The following is a 16,970-nucleotide window of genomic DNA, read 5'->3' as shown; positions in this document are numbered from 1 at the left end:
TTGGGTACTCTAAATGTATTTTTAAAAAAAGAAACTCTGTCTCACGAGGGATTGCCTGCTTCTCCATCGAAGATCTCTCCTTGAGATTCTCTCCAAAAATCACCTCCACTCGGACAGCTTTGCCAATGGCCCAACTCACAGCATTTCAACCTCGCCTTCCGAGCTCGCCTTCTCCCTCGATTCCCCAGTGCCCTCAACACCAGCTCACAAGCACACTTTCCGCTCCATGGCCGTGCCAAGCCGAACGCCGCTGCTCCAGAGGGCTCTCTTCACCTAATGTCTACCGCCCCTGCAGGCATCCTTAAAAACTTGAAACTTCCCGAAATTCAACTGGGGCCTGTTTCTGTCCCTTTTGTGGTGCACGTTGGCTGGTCGAGTCCCTCAAACTGACTGACTCAAGGTGGGGGGGGGGGGGGGGGGCGCGGCGGGGGGGGGGGGGAGGTGTTCACTGACCCTTGAACTGATCCGGGGACCTATCAAAACACTCCCACCCTCGTTACATGGGAGGAACCAATGTAACAAGCATTGGGACACCCTGTTGCAACCTCCACGGGCCGTGGACGTGACACCCAGGGGCCCAACGAATTCAGTTCACAGAAGGCTGCCGGAGAGGCAATTCAGGGTCCGGCTACGCAATCACAGCACGACGCTCACGGCGACGCAGTTGTTGCTGGGGACGATCTTCTTCTTGCAGGCGAACATCTTCTTCAGCTCGGCCCTGAAGCGGTCGTGCAGCCAGGCGTAGAGGAAAGGGTTGCAGCAAGCCGAAGTCATGGCCAGGAAGTGGCACAGCAGCTGGATGAGATTGAAGTAGTCCTTGTTGATCAGGTTGATGTCGATGTCCCGGAGGATGTTGAAGACATGCAGCGGCAGCCAGCAGGCCCCGAAAGCGGCCACCACCAGCACCAGGAGCCGGAAGATCTTCTTGCGTTTCACCTTCTCCCACCTCTCCTGGCTGTGGGTGACGTTGCCCGGGACCACCCGGTTCTTCAGCTTAAGGGTGATGCGGAGGTAGGACAAGGAGACGGCCGACAGGGGCAGGATGTAGGTCACAATGAGGGTGGTGTAAGCGTAGGCCAAGTGCTCCTTGGCTTTCTCTATCCAGAACTCCTCACAGATGATCTGGCCTTGGTCCTTGAACTCAACGTGGTAGGTGTGAGCGAGGGCAGGAACTGCCACAGCGCAGGACATGAGCCAGACACCGGCCAAGATGTACATGCAAGTCCCGATGGAGATCCGTTTCTTCAGGGGGTGAACTGTAGCATAATACCTGTCGGAACAAGGGAAAGGCAACATTGAGTAACCAAAAAGATAGTCTTCGTATTTCATAAGTTCATATAGGAGCAGAATTAGGCCATTCAGCCCATCGAGTCTGCTCCACCATTCTATCATGGCTGATATGCTCCTCATCTGCTTCCTACAGGCCAAGAGCTGGATGGCAAAATCAGCCAGAGCATCTCCTCCCTAGAACACGTGACCTAGGAGCAGGAGGAGGCAATTTAGCCTCCCGAGCCTAAATACCCTCAATGTGATCATGGCTGACCCCATCCTGGCCTCAACTCCACCGTCCTGCCTTTTCTTTTCTTTTTATACTCTTTATTGTCACAAGTCGGCTTCCATTAACGCTGCAATGAAGTTACTGTGAAAATCCCCTCGTCGCCACATTCCGGCGCCTGTTCGGGTCACAGAGGGAGAATTCAGAATGTCCAATTCACCTCACAAACACGCCTTTCGAGACGTGTGGGAGGAAACCGGAGCACCCGGAGGAAACCCACGCAGACACGGGGGAGAACGTGCAGACCCCGCACAGGCAGTCACCCAAGGCTGGAACGGAACCCGGGACCCAGGAGCTGTGAGGCAGCAGTGCTAACCACTGTGCCACTGTGTCGCCTCAATGGGGAATCGTGGGCACTGCATTATGGGAAGGATGGGAAAGGCCTGAACGACACGGTGCCCCCCCCCTCCCTCTCTCTCTCCCCTCCTGTTCTTTCCCTCCTCCGAGCTCTCACACACCACCCGTTACCTTTCACACATTTGGCTTCTGTCGGCCTTGGAAACGTATTTCTAAAAAAGCTATTGCATAAAAGGTTTTTGTACCCGTAACACGAAGTTGAGAGGCAGGCCATTCGCCTGGGGAATACATGAAAGAAAATGGGCCAAGCCACTCCACGAAGCGTTGCAGAATATTTTTAATATCAATTCCACTCAAAGCCCAATTGTGCACCTTCGATTTAACATTCTAAAGGCAGCAGGAACACAGGGCCCACTGTTACCAAGGGCCAAGGCAAAAATCTATCCGGTATCATGACCTTTCTGAATGTGGATTGTGTTGTCAAGCAGAAGTTGTCAAATTTAAGGCACGTTCGAGGGGGAAACGAGGAAGCTTGTACCCCGCAAGAACCACGGGACAGATAATCATTCCCACCCCGTAGATCCCGGGTGGGATATGACAGGAAGAATGAAGAAGTAGGAAAGGATTTAAGACTGAAGATAACCCCCGCCTCCACTGGCTGAAAGGTCAGGGGTGAGCCCCGCCTTCGCTAGGCCGGGAAGCCTTGACTCGATTTAAGGGCCATGAGCCTGTTCGGTGGCCGAGGTCACGGCTTCCAGCCCCATGTGGGAGGATGCCCCGCCTCCGCGAGCTGCTAGCCAATCAAACGATCGGTTGGTCCAGCACCGCCACCCGGAGGCTGCTGCTGGGACTGCAGCATAATCCTGTCAGGTTCACGAGGAGCAACAAGTGGGGGGGGGGACGGGGGACGAGATTCTCCCCCCAAAGGCTTCTACGTGTCATTTCGAGCGAGTGAGATCCAGACAAGTATTCACCCACATTTAGTCGCATTCTCTTGGCCTCGGGGAGGTTCTCCCCAGTCTAGACCACACTTAGAAACGTTTTCAGCAGTGGCGAGCTGAACTCGTCGACCTAGGAGACCGGCTCCACAGAGATCGGGCCGCCATTTTGATAGGGCGCCCCACTCTCTAAGTGAACTTGACGTTCACCTGCACACTCCCCGCCCACGGGCAATGCTACCGGGTGCAACGCGGTGGCTGAATCATGCCTGTGGAGTGTGGACTGTAAGCGACCAGTGAGGCAGGCCACAGGGAGGGGGGGGAGGGGAAGGCCGGGGTGGGTGGGCCACAATTGGGGCCTGAGGGAGTGGGGGGCTGGGAGAGGTGGTAAAATATTAGTAGCAGCATGGGAGGCCCTTTCAGCCTTTTAAGGGTGATTCAATTGCCCTCCCAACACATATCCTCCTGTTGGTAAAATCCCATTGGAAGTGGATAAGCAACAGACCTACCAGCCCACCGTTTAATTAATTTAAGTCCCCCCCCCCCAACTGCAGTGCAACCTTCCAGCCTCTTGAGGGAGCTGTAGTTGCGATGAGCTGGGAAATGGCAGATTGTATAAATGCAGAGGTTGCACAAGCATTATCGCGACGGCCATTTTAATGGACGATTTTAACTTCGGCACGGACTGGGATAAGTGCGTGAGCTCAGATCAGAAAGCTCAGGAATTTCTTGAGTCTGCCGAGGCTAATATCGTCCAAACATATGTCCTTCAACCTACAGGTGGTATGTCATACTCGGTTTGATATTGAGTAATGAATCAAATTTAGTTAGGAGTTTCCAGTGGAATCCGGTCGGAGTGAGGACAGAGTGACTGCTGGGTAAGTAGTAAAGATTTAAATTGTTTGTGCAGGTCCATAACAGCTGATTGCTGTTCTCATATGGGGCACAGTGGTTGCTGGTTAAGTGTTTTATTTTTACCTGTATTTAAGTTGGCCGGTTCCTAAACCCTAGACACTACACTTGTAGTGTCCCCCACCCTTCCACCTCCTCTAACCTAAGGGGTAGAGTGAATAACAGGTAAGCTCTTTCTTTCTTTCTTTTTCTTGTTTTATCCGCAAGTTATCTCGAGGGGATGGCAGGGAAGGCAGTGCAATGTTCCTCCTGCAGAATGTTTGAGGTGAGGGACGCCGAGAGTGTCCCTGCTGATTTCACCTGTGGGAAGTGCACCCATCTCCAGCTCCTCAGAAACCGCGTTAGGGAACTGGAGCTGGAGATGGATGAACTTCGGATCATTCGGGAGGCAGAGGTGGTCATAGGTAGTAGCTTCAAGATAGGTGGGTGACGGTGAGAGGGGCTGGGAGGAAGCAGTCAGTGCAGGGATCCCCTGTGGTCGTTCCCTTAGTAACAAGTATACCGCTTTGGATACTGTTGGGGGGGGGACTTACCAGGGGTAAGCCATGGGGTACAGGTCTCTGGCACAGAGTCTGTCCCTGTTGCTCAGAAGGGAAGAAGGGAGAGCAATAGTTCTTGGGGACTCGATAGTTAGAGGGACAGATAGGCGGTTCTGTGGCAACTAAAGAGACTCACGGATGGTATGTTGCCTCCCGGGTACCAGGGTCCGTGACGTCTCGGACCGTGTTTTAAGAATCCTTAAGGGGGAGGGGGAACAGTCACAAGTCGTGTTACACATCGGTACCAACGACATAGGTAAGAGAAGGGACGGGGATTTAAAACAGGAATTAGGGAGCTAGGGTGGAAGCTGCGAGCCAGGACAAACCATGTTGTCATCTCTGGTTTGTTGCCGGTGCCACGTGCTAGCGAGTTGAGGAACAGGGAGAGAGTGCAGATAAACACGTGGCCTCAGGGATGGTGTAGGAGGGAGGATTTCAGTTACGTGGATAATTGGAGCACATTCTGGGGAAGGTGGGACCTATACAGACAGGACGGTTTGCACCTGAACCAGAGGGGCACCAATATCCTGGGAGGGAAATTTGCTCCGGCTCTTCGGGGTGGTTGAAACTAATTTGTCAGGGGGATGGGAAAACGAGCTGTAGTCCAGAAGCCATTGTTGAGAGTAGTGAGGTACTGAGGAGGGTATCAAGGTCGCAGGAGTGTACTGGCAGGCAGGAAGGTGGGTTGAAGTGTGTCTACTTCAATGCAAGGAGCCGGAATAAGGTAGGTGAACTTGGAGCGTGGATTGGTACTTGGGACTACGATGTTGTGGCCATTACGGAGACATGGTTAGAACAGGGACAGGAATGGTTGTTGGACGTTCCGGGGTATAGATGTTTCAGTAAGAGTAGGGAAGGTGGTAAAAGAGGTGGAGTAGCATTGTTAATCAAGGATAGTTCAACGGCTGCAGAAAGGCAGTTCGAAGGGGATCTGCCTACTGAGGTAATATGGGCCGAAGTTAGAAATAGGAAAGGAGTGGTCACATTGTTAGGAGTTTTCTATAGGCCCCCAAATAGTAATAGAGATGTGGAGGAAGAAATTGAAAAACAGATTATGGATAGGTGTGGAGGTCTTAGGGTAGTTGTCATGGGTGACTTTAACTTTCCAAATATTGATTGGAACCTCTATAACAGTTCGGATGGGGCAGTTTTTGTACAGTGTGTGCAGGAGGGTTTCCTGACACAATATGTGGATAGGCCGACAATAGGGGGGGCCACATTGGATTTGGTACTGGGTAATGAACCGGGCCAAGTGTTAGATTTGTTTGTGAGAGAGCACTTTGGACTTCCGGGTGCGGCGATGACCAGCTGAGTCGCACGTTTCGGCAGCTCCCTGTGAAACGGACTTTTGGGCTCTTGATAGGAGCCCCAACGGCAATTTTAACGGCTGAAAACACCGTGCGGTAAACCAGAAGGGTGTTCCCCCTGGACACGGATGGAAAAAGGAGAGGAAAGTGGCCGGATTGCAGCGGATCCTTTGGAACAACGGCAAGGAAGGCAAGCAGAAACCAAGATGGAGTCGGAAGGTGGCAGTTTCATATGGGGCCCTGAACAACAAGAGTTTTTGAAACGCTGCGTGGAGGAGATAAAAAAGGAAATGAAGAAAGAGTTGTTGGCCCCGATATTACAGGCGATTGAAGGGCTGAAAGAGGAACAAAAGACCCAGGAGCAGGAGCTTCGGGTCGTGAAGGCGAAAGCAGCAGAGAATGAAAACGACATACAGGGCCTGGTGGTGAAGTCGGAGATACAGGAGGCACACCAGAAACGATCTGTGGAGAGGTTGGAGGCACTGGAAAATAACGCAAGGAGGAACAACTTGAGGATTCTTGGCCTTCCTGAAGGTGTGGAGGGGGCGGACGTCGGGGCATATGTGAGCACGATGCTGCACTCGTTAATGGGAGTGGAGGCCCCGACGGGTCCGTTGGAGGTGGAGGGAGCATACCGAGTTATGGTGCGAGGACCGAGAGCAGGAGAAGCTCCCAGAGCCATAGTGGTGAGATTTCTCCGTTTTAAGGATAGAGAAATGGTCCTTAGATGGGCGAAGAAAACTCGGTGTAGTAAATGGGAGAACACGGTGATCCGCGTCTATCAAGATTGGAGTGCGGAGGTGGCGAGAAGGAGGGCGAGCTTTAATCGGGCCAAAGCGGTACTTCACAAAAAAAAGATAAAGTTTGGAATGCTGCAACCGGCAAGACTGTGGGTCACATATCAAGGGAGGCACCACTACTTTGAGACGGCGGATGAAGCGTGGACTTTTATTGTAGAAGAAAAATTGGAATGATTGGACTACGAAAATGAACGTTTGGACAAAGTGGTGGGACGAGTGGGGGGGGGGCGAAGAGGGATTGTATGATTAATCCTGCGGTATGGTAACTTTTCTTTCTCCCACAGGTGGTGATGGGGGGAGGTGGGGAGGGAGAGGAGATGGGGCGTTGGCCATGGGAGGCGGGGCCGAGGGAGAGGCGCGGGCTTGGTTCTCGCGCTATGATAATTATGGCGGGAATAGAGAAGCAGGAAGGAGGGGGCGCCGCACGGGGCGAGCCGTGATCACGGGGGGAAGCCGAGGTCAGCCAGAGTTTGCTGACTTCTGGGAGCAACATGGGGGGAGTAATTACGCTAGCGGGGGGTCTAGCGGGGGGGGGGGGAGGGGGGAATTACTGGGTTGCTGCTGCTGGGGAAAGGGGGGAGTGGGTGCGGGAAAGGATGGGCGGGGGGGCACCGTCTGGGAGAAATACAGCCGCGTGGGAACTGGGCGAGAAGCTGGAAAAAGATGATGGCTAACCGGCAAGGGGGGGGGGGGGGGGGGGGGGGGTGGGAAGCCCCCCAACTCGGCTGATCACGTGGAACGTGAGGGGGCTTAACGGGCCGATAAAGAGGGCACGAGTACTCGCACACCTTAAGAAACTTAAAGCAGATGTGGTCATGTTACAGGAAACGCACCTGAAACTGATAGATCAGGTTAGGTTGCGCAAAGGATGGGTAGGGCAGGTGTTCCATTCGGGGCTGGATGCGAAAAACAGGGGGGTGGCTATATTAGTGGGGAAGCGGGTAATGTTCGAGGCAAAGACTATAGTGGCGGATAACGGGGGCAGATACGTGATGGTGAGTGGCAAATTACAGGGAGAGATGGTGGTGTTGGTAAACGTGTATGCCCCGAATTGGGACGATGCCAATTTTATGAGGCGAATGCTAGGACGCATCCCAGACCTAGAGACCGGAAAGCTGATAATGGGGGGAGACTTTAACACGGTGTTGGAACCAAGGCTGGATAGGTCGAAGTTCAGGACTGGTAGGAGGCCGGCAGCAGCCAAGGTGCTTAAGGATTTTATGGAGCAGATGGGAGGGGTGGACCCGTGGAGATTCAGTAGACCTAGGAGTAAGGAGTTCTCGTTTTTCTCCTATGTCCATAAAGTCTATTCACGCATAGACTTTTTTGTGTTGGGTAGGGCATTGATCCCGAGGGTGAGGGGAACGGAATATACGGCTATAGCCATTTCGGATCATGCCCCACACTGGGTAGACATGGAGATAGGGGAGGAAACAAGAGGGCGTCCACCCTGGAGAATGGATATGGGACTAATGGCGGATGAGGGGGTGTGCTTAAGGGTGAGGGGATGCATTGAAAAGTACTTGGAACTCAATGACAATGGGGAGGTTCAGGTGGGAGTGGTCTGGGAGGCGTTGAAGGCGGTGGTTAGGGGGGAGCTGATATCAATAAGGACACATAAAGAGAAGCAGGAGAGTAAGGAACGGGAGCGGTTGTTGCAAGAACTTTTGAGGGTGGACAGACAGTATGCGGAAGCACCGGAGGAGGGACTGTATAGGGAAAGGCAAAGGCTGCATGTGGAATTTGACTTGCTGACCACAGGCACTGCAGAGGCACAATGGAGGAAGGCGCAGGGTGTACAGTATGAATATGGAGAGAAGGCGAGCAGATTGCTGGCACACCAATTGAGGAAAAGGGGAGCAGCGAGGGAAATAGGGGGGGTGAGAGACGAAGATGGAGAGACGGAGCGGGGAGCGGAGAGAGTGAATGAAGTGTTTAAGACATTTTATAAAAAATTGTATGAAGCTCAACCCCCGGATGGGAGGGAGAGAATGATGGAGTTTTTGGATCGGCTGGAAATTCCCAAGGTGGAAGAGCAGGAAAGGATGGGATTGGGAGCACAGATCACGGTAGAAGAAGTGGTGAAAGGAATTAGGAACATGCAGACGGGAAAGGCCCCGGGACCGGACGGATTCCCAGTTGAATTTTACAGAAAATATTTGGACTTGCTCGCCCCGCTACTGACGAGGACCTTCAACGAGGCAAAGGAAAGGGGACAACTGCCCCCGACTATGTCAGAAGCAACGATATCGCTTCTTTTAAAGAAGGAAAAGGATCCGCTACAATGCGGGTCCTACAGACCAATCTCCCTCCTCAATGTAGATGCCAAGGTCTTGGCCAAGGTAATGGCAATGAGAATAGAGGAATGTGTCCCGGGGGTGGTTCATGAGGACCAAACTGGGTTTGTGAAGGGGAGACAGCTGAACACGAACATACGGAGGTTGTTAGGGGTAATGATGATGGCCCCACCAGAGGGTGAAACGGAGATAGTAGTGGCGATGGATGCCGAGAAAGCATTTGATAGAGTGGAGTGGGATTATCTGTGGGAGGTGTTGAGGAGATTTGGGTTCGGAGAGGGGTATGTTAGATGGGTGCAGCTGTTGTATAGGGCCCCAGTGGCGAGTGTGGTCATGAATGGACGGGGATCGGCATATTTTCGGCTCCATAGAGGGACAAGGCAGGGATGTCCTCTGTCCCCATTACTGTTTGCACTGGCGATTGAGCCCCTGGCGATAGCGCTGAGAGGTTCCAAGGGATGGAGAGGAATACTTAGGGGAGGAGAAGAACACCGGGTATCTTTATATGCGGATGATCTGCTACTATATGTGGCGGATCCAGCGGAGGGGATGCCAGAAATAATGCGGATACTTGGGGAGTTTGGGGATTTTTCAGGGTATAAATTGAACATGGGAAAGAGTGAGCTGTTTGTGGTGCATCCAGGGGAGCAGAGTAGAGAAATAGAAGACCTACCGTTGAGGAAGGTAACAAGAGACTTTCGTTACCTGGGGATCCAGATAGCTAAGAATTGGGGCACATTGCACAGGCTAAATTTGACGCGGTTGGTGGAACAGATGGAGGAAGATTTCAAGAGATGGGACATGGTAGCATTGTCAATGGCAGGGAGGGTGCAGGCAGTTAAGATGGTGGTCCTCCCGAGATTCCTTTTTGTGTTTCAGTGTCTCCCGGTGGTGATCACGAAGGCTTTTTTCAAAAGGATAGAAAAGAGTATTATGGGTTTTGTTTGGGCCGGGAAGACTCCGAGAGTGAGGAAGGGATTCTTACAGCGTAGTAGGGATAGGGGGGGACTGGCACTACCGAGCCTAAGTGAGTATTATTGGGCCGCTAATATTTCAATGGTGAGTAAGTGGATGGGAGAGGAGGAAGGAGCGGCGTGGAAGAGATTAGAGAGGGCGTCCTGTAGGGGGACCAGCCTGCAGGCTATGGTGACAGCCCCATTGCCGTTCTCACCAAGGAACTATACCACGAGTCCGGTGGTGGTAGCTACACTGAAGATTTGGGGACAGTGGAGACGACATAGGGGAAAGACCGGAGCACTGGGGGGGTCCCCGATAAGAAACAACCATAGGTTTGCCCCGGGGGGAATGGATGGGGGATATGGAATGTGGCAAAGAGCAGGTATAACGCAATTGAAAGATCTATTTGTGGATGGGAAGTTTGCGAGTCTGGGAGCGCTGACCGAGAAATATGGGTTGCCCCAAGGGAATGCATTCAGGTACATGCAATTGAGGGCTTTTGCGAGGCAGCAGGTGAGGGAATTCCCGCAGCTCCCGACACAAGAGGTGCAGGACAGAGTCATCTCAAAGAAATGGGTGGGGGACGGTAAGGTGTCGGATATATATAGGGAAATGAGAGACGAAGGGGAGACTATGATGGACGAACTAAAAGGGAAATGGGAAGAAGAGCTAGGGGAGGAGATTGAGGAGGGGATGTGGGCAGATGCCCTAAACAGGGTAAACTCGTCGTCCTCGTGCGCCAGGCTAAGCCTGATTCAGTTTAAGGTATTACACAGGGCACATATGACTGGAACACGGCTCAGTAAATTTTTTTTGGGGTGGAGGATAGGTGTGCGAGGTGCTCGAGAAGCCCAGCGAATCATACCCATATGTTTTGGTCATGCCCGGCACTACAGGGGTTTTGGATGGGGGTGACAAAGGTGCTTTCGAAAGTAGTAGGAGTCCGGGTCGAACCAAGCTGGGGGTTGGCTATATTTGGGGTTGCACAAGAGCCGGGAGTGCAGGAGGCGAAAGAGGCCGATGTTTTGGCCTTTGCGTCCCTAGTAGCCCGGCGCAGAATATTGCTAATGTGGAAAGAAGCCAAGCCCCCGGGGGTGGAGACCTGGATAAATGATATGGCGGGGTTCATAAAGTTAGAGCGGATTAAGTTCGTCCTAAGGGGGTCGGCTCAAGGGTTTACTAGGCGGTGGCAACCGTTCATCGAATATCTTGCGGAAAGATAGATAGGGGAGAACAAAGAAGGCAGCAGCAGCAGCCCAGGACTTGGGGGGTGGGGGGTGGGGGGGGTGTGTGGCCTGAGACAAGGCAGTTGCCAATTAGGGCTAGTTTTTATTTTTTGTTATTTAATATTTATTTATTTGTTGTTGTTTTCTTTTGTTCTTGTTTAAATAAAAAAGGTCATTATTATCTGTATTGTTATAATGTTGTGTAAAGGATGCACAATGTACTGTGTTGGTTGACCAAAGATTTTCAATAAAATATTATTTCAAAAAAAAAAGAGAGAGCACTTTGGAGATAGTGACCACAATTCGGTGTCTTTCACTGTTGTAATGGAGAGGGATAGTGCCATACGGCAGGGAAAGGTTTATAATTGGGGGAGGGGTAATTATGATGCGATTAGGCAAGAATTAGGGAGCATAAGACGGGAACAGAAACTGTCAGGGAAAGGCACAAATGAAAAGTGGAGCTTGTTCAAGGAACAAATACTGCGTGTCCTTGATAGGTATGTCCCTGTGAGGCAGAGAGGAAATGGTCGTGTGAGGGAACCATGGTTCACAAGAGAGATTGAATGTCTTGTCAAGAGGAAAAAGGAAGCGTATGTAAGGATGAGAAAATAAGGTTCAGTTGGATCACTTGAGGGTTACAAGGTAGCAAGGAATGAACTAAAAAAGGGGCTTAGGAGAGCTAGGAGAGGACATGAGAAGTCCTTGGCAGGTCGGTTCAAGGAAAACCCCAAGGCTTTTTACTCTTATGTGAGAAATAAAAGAATGACCAGGGTGAGGTTAGAGCCAGTCAAGGACAGTAGTGGGAACTTGTGCATGGAGTCAGAAGAAATAGGAGAGGCGTTGAATGAATACTTTTCTTCAGTGTTCACCAAGGAGAGGGGCCATGTTTTTGAGGATGAGAGTGTGATACAGGCGGGTAGGCTGGAGGAGGTAGATGTTCTGAGGAAGGATGTATTAACAATTTTGAAAAACCTTAGGGTCGACAAGTCCCCTGGCCCAGATGGGATATATCCAAGGATTCTTTGGGAGGCAAGGGATGAGATTGCAGAGCCTTTGGCTTTGATCTTTGGGTCCTCACTGTCCACGGGGATAATGCCAGAGGACTGGAGAGTGGCGAATGTTGTTCCTCTGTTCAAGAAAGGGAATAGGAATGACCCTGGTAATTATAGGCCGATTAGTCTTACTTCGGTGGTCGGTAAGTTAATGGAAAAGGTCCTGAAGGATAGGATTTATGACCATTTGGAAAGATGCAGCTTAATCCGGGATAGTCAACACGGATTCGTGAAGGGTAGGTCTTACCTCACAAATTTGATTGAATTCTTTGAGGAGGTAACTAAGTGTGTAGATGAAGGTAGAGCAGTTGATGTCGTATACATGGATTTTAGTAAGGCGTTTGATAAGGTTCCCCATGGTCGGCTTATGAAGAAAGTAAGGAGGTGTGGGATAGAGGGAAATTTGGCCAATTGGATAAGTAACTGGCTATCACATAGAAGACAGAGGGTGGTGGTGGATGGAAAATTTTCACACTGGAGACCAGTTACCAGCGTTGTACCACAGGGATCAGTGCTGGGTCCTCTGCTATTTGTGATTTTTATCAATGACTTGGAGGAGGGGGCTGAAGAGTGGGTCAGTAAATTTGCTGATGACACCAAGATTGGTGGAGTAGGTGATGAGGTGGACGGCTGTTGTAGGCCGCAAAGAGACATTGATAGGATGCAGAGCTGGGCCGAAAAATGGCAGATGGAGTTTAACCCTGATAAGTGCGAAGTGATTCATTTTGGTAGAAAAAATTTGAATGCGGATTACAGGGTCAATGGCAGGGTTCTGAGGAACGTGGAGGAACAGAGAGATCTTGGGGTCAATGTCCACAGATCTCTGAAGGTTGCCACTCAAGTGGATAAAGCCGTGAAGAAGGCCTCTCGTGTGTTAGCGTTTATTAACAGGGGGCTTGAGTTTAAGAGCCGCGGGGTTATGCTGCAACTGTACATGACCCTGGTGAGACCACATTTGGAGTATTGCGTGCAGTTCTGGTCACCTCATTATAGAAAGGATGTGGAAACATTGGAAAGGGTGCAAAGGAGATTTACCAGGATGCTGCCTGGTTTGCAGGCTAGGTCTTATGAGGAAAGGTTGAGGGAGGAGGATGAGAGGCGACGTAATAGAGGTTTATAAGATGGTGAGGGGGGATAGATAGAGTGGACGTTCAGAGACTATTTCCTCGGGTGGATGTAGCTGTTACAAGGGGGCATAACTGTAAGGTTCAGGGTGGGAGATATAGGAGGGATGTCCGAGGTATGTTCTTTACTCAGAGAGTTGTTAGGGTGTGGAATGGACTGCCTGCTGTGATAGTGGAGTCGGACACTTTAGGAACTTTCAAGCGGTTATTGGATAGGCACATGGAGCACACCAGAATGACAGGGAGTGGGATAGCTTGATCTTGATTTTGGACAATGCTCGGCACAACATCGAGGGCCGAAGGGCCTGTTCTGTGCTGTACTCTTCTATGTTCTATGTTTAACATACTAAAGGTGTGTGAACACAGTGACACAGGGGTTACCACTGTTGCCTCACAGCGCCAGGGACCCGGGTTCGATTCCGGCCTCGGGTCACTGTCTGTGCGGAGTCTTCACGTTCTCCCCCGTGTCTGCGTGGGTTTCCTCCGGGTGCTCCGGTTTCCTCTCACAGTCCAAAGATATGCAGGTTAGGTGGATTGGCCGTGATCAATTGCCCCCTAGTGTCCAAAAGTAGGGTTACGGGGATAGGGCGGAGCAGTGGGCATTGACCTTTGGCAGGAGATCATGCCATGAGAGATGGTCTGTAAAAATCCACCCTTAACATTGGGCATGACGATCAACCCCTGTTGCTGGGCATTGGAACTGCACCCTCGAACAGGACACAGTTTCCAGGCAACAAGGTGTTTCAGAAAATTCAGCAGCGATCCCTCGGGATTCATCAGAGATTTCAGCGATCGCAACGTATCCCATTTTTTCCCCCCAACTAAGGGCAATTTAGCGTGGACAATTCACCTACCCTGCACATCTTTGAGTTGTGGGGGGTGAGACCCACGCAGACACGGGGAGAATGTGCAAACTCCACGCGGACACTGACCCGGGGCCGGGATCGAACCCGGGCCCTGGGCACCGTGAGGGTCACCAATATTATCGTCTTGTCTCCGCCTTTATCGTTTTGTCGTTTAAAGCATAGAACATGCAGTGCAAAACGAGGCCATTCAGCCCACGGAGTCTGCACCGACCCACTTAAGCCCTCACTTCCACAGCCCCGTAACCCAATAATCTTTTTTTGACACTAAGGGCAATTTAGCGCAGCCAATCCACCTAACCTGCACGTCTTTGGACTGTGGGAGGAAACCGGAGCACCCGGAGGAAACCCATGCAGACACGGGGAGAACGTGCAGACTCCCAGTCACAGACAGTGACCCAGCGGGGAATTGAACCTGGGACTCTGGCGCTGTGAAGCCACAGGGTTAGCAACGTGTGCTATCGTGCTGCACGGTTTATTGTGAGGGGAAGTTATGCTCCAGTTGTGCAGGACATTGGTGAGACCACATCTGACGTATTGCGTACAGTATTGGTCTCCGTTTTATAGGAAATATGTAAATATGTTGGACGCAATGCAGAGAAGGTTTACTCGACTAACACGAGGAATGGGTGCATTGTCTTATGGAGGAAAGGACGGAGAGGTAAGGTTTGTATCTGCTAGAGTTTAGAAGAGTGGGAGGTGACTTGGTCGATACCGTTAAGATCCAGAGGGGTATTGACGGAGAGGATGTTTCCTCTTGTGGGAAAATCTAGAACTAGGGGGTCACCATTTAAAGATCAGAGGTCGTCCATTTAAAACGGAGAGGAGGAGAATGTTTTCCTCTCAGAGACTCGCCAGTCTCTGGAACTTTCTCCCTCAAAGAGCAGTGGAAGCAAAGTCTTTGAATATTTTTAAGGGCAGGGCTGGGTAGATTCGTGATTAATGGGGGTGAAAGGTTATTGAGGGTGAAAGGTTATCAGGGGTCAGCAGGAATGCGGGATTGATGTTACAATCAGACCAGCACTGATCTTATTGAGTGACGGAGCAGGATGGAGGGCAAAGCGGCCTCCTCCTGATCCTAATTCGTATGTGCGAATGGAAACCTGCGGAAGGCAATCCTAAAATATGTGGGAACCCTCGATTACCTGTCGACGGCGATGGCGGTGAGGGTGAAGACGGACACGTAAACCGTCACCGGCTGCATCAGGAAGACAAAGTAGCACATGAAGGTGCCGAAGATCCAGCCGCGCGGGTGGAAGGCGTACGCCAGGGTGAAGGGCACGCAGGTGGCACACATCAGCATGTCGGAGAAGGCCAGGTTGCCGATGAAGAAGTTGGTGACGTTGTGCATCTTCTTGGTCTTGCAGATGACGTAGAGGAGCAGGTAGTTGCCGACGATGCCCACGAACACCAGCAGGACGTAGCAGGGGATGATGAGGAGCTTGAACGACTGGATGAGGGTGACGCCGGTGAACTGCGAGGAGCTGTTGGCACTGTCCACCAGCGCGACCTGGTAGGTGGTAGTGTTCGCCGGATACAAGCTCCAGCTCTCCGTTGAAATGGACAACATTGCCCTCCTCGCCCAAGTTAGCCCACTTCTAACCTCCGGGCGCTTCGGTATTCCCTTTACTGTCCTGACTTTCTCACTGGCGAATGGGCTTTTGATCGTTTAAGACAGGCCGCCCTGAATGTATCTTTTTTTTCCTCAATTGAACCGATGCAGCAACTGTCCCTCTTTGCAATTACCCCACAGTTTGGGAATTGCGATTGGAATGATATCAAATTAATTCACTTTGCCAGACTTTCCCGATGCTGCCTGGCTCCTTCCCGCATTCCCCGTCTGGATGATGGCTCCTTTGCAACCACTCTCTCTCTCTCTCTCCCTCTCTCGTTGCCGCCCTCTCTCACTCCTCCCTTTATTCGGATGCGATGAGAAAATCGAAAGTCAGTTCCTTTCAGACGCCTGCAGGGAGAAATAAGAAACAGCCCTTGAAAGTTCAAGGAATAGGGACATTTTACAAGAGGAGGGGGCATTATCAGTCACTGGGGATGTGGAGCTAACATTGAAACCCGGTGAACATTGTGCTCCCTGCAATTCATTTCGATGGTGTAAATTAATTTTCACCTGAAGCTGGATGTCCCTTTTCAATCGACTCGCTTGAATATTTATATCCAGCCTGTTTCATAACTATTCCTTAAACTTCATTTGCCTTTATTACATTTCGACACACAGCCGCAGGTGCCAAAGCAACACACTTTCGACAGGCGATCACTTTTAATTTGAACAGATGAGAAAATCCCTTGCAAATCAGTGGGAGGCAGCGTTAATATTCATCGGAGCATGAGAGCACAACTTGGCTCCAAAAGATATATTATCGATAGTCGGCGCCCGCACTTGTATCGCGCGCACACGGCGCGAATGTCGACGGAACGGGATTTTCTTTTTGGGCGGGGGGGGGGGGGAGAGGGTTTAATCACCAACGATGATCGTCGGCGAATTTCAAACTATTCTGCAGCTGGGAGAGAGATCAGACTCTCAATTCGAGCCAACATTTTGGGAGAAGGTGCGTTTCATGTTTTTTTAATCAGTCTTCAAAATGCTCTGGTGACACAATTACATATTTGCGTTCTCACTTGTACAGCTGCGGAGCATCGCAATTCGGATTGAAGGAATACATCTACCAATGTACATATAAATTTACTTCATTGAAATTCCGGGACTTACCAAGGGAAACATTTGCAGATCACTTGCCTGAGCTCCTGCTCTCTCTCTTTCTCTCTCTCCTCTCTCTCTCTCTCTCTCTCCTCTCTCTCTGAGGCTGGAAAAGCTGTCACCCTGCGTTCAGCGTTGCCTCTCTGCTTTCTGAAGCTTGCGAACTCCTCTCCTCTCATCGGCAATAAATAGGCAGTGACGAGCCCCCTCTGTTGGTCGCAGCACATCTCGTAGCCACAACTCCTCCCTCCCCGCCCTCTTGCGCCACACCCACCCACCCGCCCCCGAACCAACCCCATTCCCTAGCACATTCTCATCAGCCATTGGGTGAAGCCGCTCCGGCAGCCTAATCCTCCCCACCCCGAGGAGGGTTTCGCTGTCTCGCCCGTC

General features: G+C 51.2%; 1 protein-coding gene across 1 annotated transcript; it reads right to left on the bottom strand.

Moving 5' to 3' along the window:
- Positions 1-439: 439 nt before the first annotated feature.
- On the bottom strand, positions 440-16,714 carry LOC140396988 (prolactin-releasing peptide receptor-like). Its single transcript, XM_072485998.1, has 3 exons — positions 16,593-16,714; positions 15,013-15,830; positions 440-1,270 (listed from the first exon to the last, which is right to left on the bottom strand). The coding sequence occupies exons 2-3, from the start codon at positions 15,435-15,437 to the stop codon at positions 637-639; spliced, it is 1,059 nt and encodes a 352-aa protein (XP_072342099.1). The 5' UTR covers positions 15,438-15,830; positions 16,593-16,714; the 3' UTR covers positions 440-636.
- Positions 16,715-16,970: the final 256 nt, after the last annotated feature.

This window comes from Scyliorhinus torazame, chromosome 20 (genome assembly GCF_047496885.1).
Source record: "Scyliorhinus torazame isolate Kashiwa2021f chromosome 20, sScyTor2.1, whole genome shotgun sequence".
In the NCBI taxonomy this organism is placed as follows: Eukaryota; Metazoa; Chordata; class Chondrichthyes; order Carcharhiniformes; family Scyliorhinidae; genus Scyliorhinus; species Scyliorhinus torazame.
This window is presented reverse-complemented; position numbering and strand designations above follow the sequence as displayed.

Excerpts from the sequence above, each read along its gene's own strand:
- LOC140396988 (XM_072485998.1), bottom strand. The coding sequence starts at position 15,437 with ATGTTGTCCATTTCAACGGAGAGCTGGAGCTTGTATCCGGCGAACACT. Across the intron at positions 1,271-15,012 it reads ACCGCCATCGCCGTCGACAG|GTATTATGCTACAGTTCACC; the intron begins GTAATCGAGGGT and ends TTGTTCCGACAG.